The sequence below is a fragment of the Vulpes lagopus genome, chromosome 6, assembly GCF_018345385.1.
Source record: "Vulpes lagopus strain Blue_001 chromosome 6, ASM1834538v1, whole genome shotgun sequence".
NCBI classification, from domain to species: Eukaryota; Metazoa; Chordata; class Mammalia; order Carnivora; family Canidae; genus Vulpes; species Vulpes lagopus.
In genome coordinates, this window is record NC_054829.1 from 38,210,732 (window position 1) to 38,216,994 (window position 6,263).

General features: G+C 44.4%; 1 protein-coding gene across 1 annotated transcript; it reads right to left on the minus strand.

Annotated features, from left to right (window-relative positions):
• Positions 1–2,188: 2,188 nt before the first annotated feature.
• Positions 2,189–3,209, minus strand: LOC121493510 (myozenin-1-like). Its single transcript, XM_041759427.1, has one exon. It carries the CDS (start codon positions 3,192–3,194, stop codon positions 2,301–2,303), a length of 894 nt encoding a protein of 297 aa, XP_041615361.1. The 5' UTR covers positions 3,195–3,209; the 3' UTR covers positions 2,189–2,300.
• Between the last annotated feature and the right edge of the window lie 3,054 nt (positions 3,210–6,263).

The following is a 6,263-nucleotide window of genomic DNA, read 5'->3' on the forward strand; positions in this document are numbered from 1 at the left end:
CCAGTGGGCCCGGGAGCAGCTTAGGCGCCGGCTCCGCGGAGGGGACTGTGCAGCCCCGGGAGCGCGATCCCAGCAGCGCAGGCCCCAGAGCCCAGGGTGCTGGGGACACAGCCCAGGATCCTGCGCTCCCCCCGGGACAGGCGGAGTCCAGGAGGACTCAGGACAGCGAGGACGCTCCTGCCACCGGGCGCCCCCGAGCTGTGCAGGTCAGCGCCCCCCGCCCTCCAGAGCATCCAGGCCCCTGTGGACTGGTTGCTGCGGGAATTACTGCGGGAGCTGACTCAAGGGCTGGAGAGCTGGCCGCCACCAGTGGTGGTGTCCCTCCTGGTGTCACCCTGTGCCTGGGACGGAGCAGGGCGCCAGGGAACTGGGGCCTCACAGGATAAACAGCCCCCACTGAGCCCGGCACCCGGCAGGGGGCGGGGCAGCTACCCCAGGTGCACACACTTGAGACTCAGCACAGCAGGCCCCTCCCCCAGAAGAGGAGCTTTCCCCAGCTGAAAGGACAGGAGAAGAGCAAGTTCTTGACTGAGCAGTGCTGGAAGGCTCCAGGGGAAGTCAAGGGATTATAGTATAATAGAACCAGAGGATACCCGTCCTTGTTTTTTGTTTTGTTTCGTTTTTTCTTTTTTCTTTTTTTCTTCCTTTTTTCAATACAACTCATTTTCACTCTGCATTGAGCAAAATGATTAGAAAGAAGAACTCACCACAAAAGAAAGAATCAGAAACAGTATTCTCTGCTACAGAGTTACAGAATTTGGATTACAATTCCATGTCAGAAAGCCAATTCAGAAGCACAATTATAAAGCTACTGGTGGCTCTGGAAAAAAGCATAAAGGATTCAAGAGACTTCATGACTGAGGATTTAGAGCTAATCAGGCCAAAATTAAAAATCAATTAAATGAAATGCAATCCAAACTGGAGGTGCTAACGAACAGGGTTAATGAGGTAGAAGAAAGAGTGAGTGACATAGAAGACAAGTTGATGGCAAGGAAGGAAGCTGAGGAAAAAAGAGAAAAACAATTAAAAGACCATGAGGAGGGGGATCCCTGGGTGGCTCAGTGGTTCAGCACCTGCCTTTAGCCCAGGGTGTGATCCTGGAGTCCCAGGATCCAGTCCTGCGTGGGGCTCCCTGCATGGAGCCTGCTTCTCCCTCTGTCTGTGTCTCTGCCTCTCTCTCTCTCTCTCTCTTTCTATGTCTATCATGAATAAATAAATAAACTCTTAAAAAAAAAACATTTAAAAGACTATGAGGGAAGGTTAAGGGACATAAATGACACCTTCAGAAGGAAAAATCTATGTTTAATTGGGGTTTCTGAGGGTGCCAAAAGGGACAGAGGACCAGAAAGCTTAGCTGAGAACTTCTCTAACTTGGGGTGGAAAACAGGCATTCAGATCCAGGAGATAGAGAGATCCCCCTGTAAAACCAATAAAAACCATTCAACACCTCAACATTTGATAGTGAAACTTGCAAATTCCAAAGATAAAGAGAAAATCCTTAAAGCAGCAAGAGACAAGAGATCCCTAACTTACATGGGGAGAAGTATTACATTAACAGCAGACCTCTCCACAGAGACCTGGCAGGTCAGAAAGGGCTGGCAGGATATATTCGGGATCCTACATGAGAAGAACATGCAGCCAAGAATACTTTATCCAGCAAGGCTCTCATTCAGAATAGAAGGAGAGATAAAGAGCTTCCAAGATAGGCAGAAACTGAAAGAATATGTGACTACCAAACCAACTCTGCAAGAAATATTAAGGGGGACTCTGTAAAAGAAAGAGGAAGCCCAAAGAAGCCAGAAGAACAGGGACTGAATAGGTATTATGATGACACTAAATTTATATCTTTCAATAGTAACTCTGAAATTGAATGGGCTTAATGATCCCATCAAAAGACACAGGGTTTCAGACTGGATGAAAAAGCAAGACCCATCTATTTGCTGTCTACAAGAGACTCATTTTATTTTATTTTATTTTATTTTATTTTATTTTATTTTATTTTATTTTATTTATTTTATTTTTTCATTTCCTTGAAGTTTATTGACTGTTACCAGTGGCAGAGCAAATTCCATAAAAGAGCAGGTTCCATACAGAGCAAGTGGAAGGGGAGCTCTGAGCTGGTGAGGAAGGATGCTTGGAGTGGGGACTTGGAGTGAAGCCTGGAAAGATAGATATTTCCCTCCTTTTCCCCTCCATTCCCACCAGGATACTGGATTTACAGTAGGGACATCTTGCTTAGCATTCCCTTTCAAATTGAACATGAGAAGAGAAAATTGATACAAAGTAGAGGAGGAAACACCTCACAGCTCCTCTGTTTCTCCATCCAAGGGGATGCCAATATCCACATTGTAATCTACTCGTTCCCCAGAGCTCAGCCAAGGAATAGGGGTTCGATTGAAAGAAGGCCTGTTGGAGAGGCTCTGGTTGTAGAGGACCAAGGGTTCACTCAGTAGAGGCCCCAAGTCAAACTTGGGCATCTGGAAGGTCACGCATTTGGAGGCCTTCTCATATCCACCATAAGGCATTGCCGTCCTGTTAAAGGACTTATATTGGGGAAGTTCAGGTTTGGCCCCATAGGCCAGTAAGTCGATGCCAAGCTCCACTTTCTGCTGAGAGTCCACCCCCATGGCTCGCTCCCATGGGGAAATATAGGTCTTGAACACAGTGATATGTTTTCCTTCTCCACCCGTCAGGTCTCCTGTTCCTGTTTTGCCAACCCATGCTGTTCCGGCAGCTCCTCCTCTGCCAGTCTGGCCCCCAGGACCACCTGTACCTCCAGATCCAGACCCGGAGCCCTGATGGTGATGCTGGTCAGAGCCATGATGTGTGGCAGAGCCACTTTCCCCTGCCTGGCCTCCACTGTTGCCTTTGCTGTTGGAGAATCCCTGACCAGCTGTGCCCAGCTGTCCCCCAACAGTGGGAAGGAACTTCTGGAAGTGATCCATTGAGCTGTTGGAGAAGACATCAGGGTGGTTTTCATAAATAAATTTCTCTACCCGCATCTGCCGCAGTTTGAACATCTTGGAGCCCCTATTAGTGAGCAGCGACAGCTCTTCCAACATCACATCCTTTGGGACACTGATCTTCTTGCCCAAGTTCAGGTCTGAGCTTTCCCATCCACCTCCAGTGAGTTCCATGATTAGCTTTCTGGGTTTCCTCTTCTTGTTGGGGGCTGGGGTTCCTGAGAGCGGCATTGTGGAGGCAGATTCAGCCGGCTGCTCAGGTGGTGGTCAGCACTCCCTGGGGTCCAGCAGCTTTGGAAGACTGAGCTGCTGTGACCGGAGGAGCTGGGCAGGCGTGGGGGCAGCTCTGTCTGCTCGTCTCTGCCACTTGGCAAACAGCTCCCCACCCCTACCCTGCAGCCTGGTCGGCTTAGGGATTCCAGCCAAAGGGGTTGCCCCATTCACTAGCCCATCAAGGAACCCCCGAGGCGCCGAGACTCATTTTAGACATAAGGACACCTACAGCCTGAAAATGAAAGGGTGGAGAACCATTTACCATTCAAATGGTCCTCAAAAGAAAGCAGAGGTAGCAATCCTCATATCAGATAAAGTTTATCCCAAAGACTGTAGTAAGACATGAAGAGGGACACTATATCATACTCAAAGGATCTATCCAACAAAAGGACCTAACAATCATGAATATTTATGCCCCTAACGTGGGAGCTGCCAAGTATATCAATCAATTAATAACCAAAGTAAAGACATACTTAGATAATAATACACTAATAGTGGGAGACTTCAACACAGCACTCTCTGCAAATGACAGATTTTCTAACCACAACATCACCAAAGAAACAAGACCTTTAAATGATACACTGGACCAGATAAATTTCAGATATTTACAGAACTTTACATCCAAACGCAACTGAATACACATTCTTCTCAAGTGCACATGGAACTTTCTCCAAAATAGACCACATACTGGGTCACAAATCAGGTCTTAACAGGTACCAAAAGATTGGGATTGTCCCTTGCATATTTTCAGACCATAATGCTTTGAAACTTGAACTCAATCACAAGAAGAAATTTGGAAGAAATTCAAACACGTGGAGGTTAAGGACCTGCTAAAAGATGAAAGGGTCAACCAGGAAATTAGAGAAGAATTAAAAGATTCATGGAAACTAATGAGAAGGAAGATACAACCATTCAAAATCTTTGGGATACAGCAAAAGCAGTCCTAAGAGGGAAATACATTGCAATACAAACATCCCTCAAAAAATTGGAAAAAACTCAAATACACAAGCTAACCTCACACCTAAAGGAACTGCAGAAGGAACAGCAAATAAAACCTACACCCAGCAGAAGAAGAGAGTTAATAAAAAGATTCAAGCAGAACTCAATGAAATAGAGACCAGAAGAACTGTGGAACAGAGCAACAAAACCAGGAGTTGGTTCTTTGAAAGAATTAATAATATAGAGAAACCATTTGCCAGCCTTATTAAAAACAAAAGAGAAAAGACTCTAATTAATAAAATCACGAATGAAAAAGGAGAGATCACAACCAATACCAAGGAAATACAAATTATTTAAAAACATTATGAGCAGCTATATGCCAATAGATTAGGCAATCTAGAAGAAATGGACACATTTCTGGAAAACCACAAACTACCAAAACTGGAACAGGAAGAAATAGAAAACCTGAACAGACCAATAACCAGGGAGGAAATTGAAGCAGTCATCAAAAATCTCCCAAGTCACAAAAGTCCAGGGCCAGATGGCTTCCCTGGGGAATTCTGTCAAACGTTTAAAGAAGAAACCATACCTATTCTACTAAAGCTGTTTGGAAAGATAGAAAGAGACGGAGTACTTCCAAACTCGTTCTCTGAGGACAGCATCACCTTAATTCCAAAACCAGACAAAGACCCCACCAAAAAGGAGAATTACAGACCAATATCCCTGATGAACACAGAAGCAAAAATTCTCAACAAGATACTAGCCAATAGGATCCAACAGTACATTAAGAAGATTGTTCATCATGACCAAGTGGGATTTATCCCCGGGATGCAAGGCTGGTTCAACACTCGTAAAGCAATCAATGTGATAGATCATATCAACAAGAGAAACAAGAACCATATAATCCTCTCAATAGATACAGAGAAAGCATTTGACAAAATACAGCATCCATATCTGATCAAAACTCTTCAGAGTGTAAGGATAGAGGGAACATTCCTCAGCATCTTAAAAGACATCTATGAAAAGCCCACAACAAATATCATTCTCAATGGGGAAACACTGGGAGCCTTTCCCCTAAGGTCAGGAACATGACAGGGATGTCCACTCTCACCACTGCTATTCAACATAGTACTAGACATCCTAGCCTCAGCAATCAGGCAACAAAAAGAAATAAAAGGCATTAAAATTGACAAAGAAGAAGTCAAACTTGCCCTCTTTGCAGATGACATGATAGTGTACCTAGAAAACCCAAAAGACTACGCCCCAAGATTGCTAGAACTGATACAGCAATTCGACAGTGTGGCAGGATACAAAACCAATGCCCAGAAATCAGTGGCATTTCTATACACTAACAATGAGACTGAAGAAAGGGAAATGAAGGAGTCAATTCCATTTACAATTGCACCCAAAAGCATAAGATACCTAGGAATAAACCTAACCAAAGAGGTAAAGGATCTATACCTTAAAAACTACAGAACACTTCTGAAAGAAATTGAGGAAAACACAAAGAGATGGAAAAATATTCCATGCTCATGGACTGGAAGAATTAATATTGTGAAAGTGTCAATGCTATCCAGGGCAATTTACACATTCAATACAATCCCTATCAAAATACCATGGACTTTCTTCAGAGAGTTAGAACAAATCATCTTAAGATTTGTGTGGAATCAGAAAAGACCCCAAATAGCCAGGGGAATATTAAAAAAGAAAACCAGAGCCGGGGGCATCACAATGCCAGACTTCAGGTTGTACTACAAAGCTGTGGTCATCAAGACAGTGTGGTACTGGCACAAAAACAGACACATAGATCAATGGAATAGTATAGAGAATCCAGAAATGGGCCCTCAGCTCTATGGTCAACTAATATTCGACAAAGCAGGAAAGACTATCCACTGGAAAAAGGACAGTCTCTTCAATAAATGGTGCTGGGAAAATTGGACATCCACATGTAGAAGAATAGTGAAAATTAACAAGACAGGAGACAACAAATGTTGGAGAGGATGTGGAGAAAGGGGAACCCTCTTGCACTGTTGGTGGGAATGTGAACTGGTGCAGCCACTCTGGAAAACTGTGTGGAGGTTCCTCAAA

What these genes read in the sequence shown, in the direction of transcription:
- LOC121493510 (XM_041759427.1), bottom strand. Translation starts at nt 3,194, where the DNA reads ATGCCGCTCTCAGGAACCCCAGCCCCCAACAAGAAGAGGAAACCCAGA.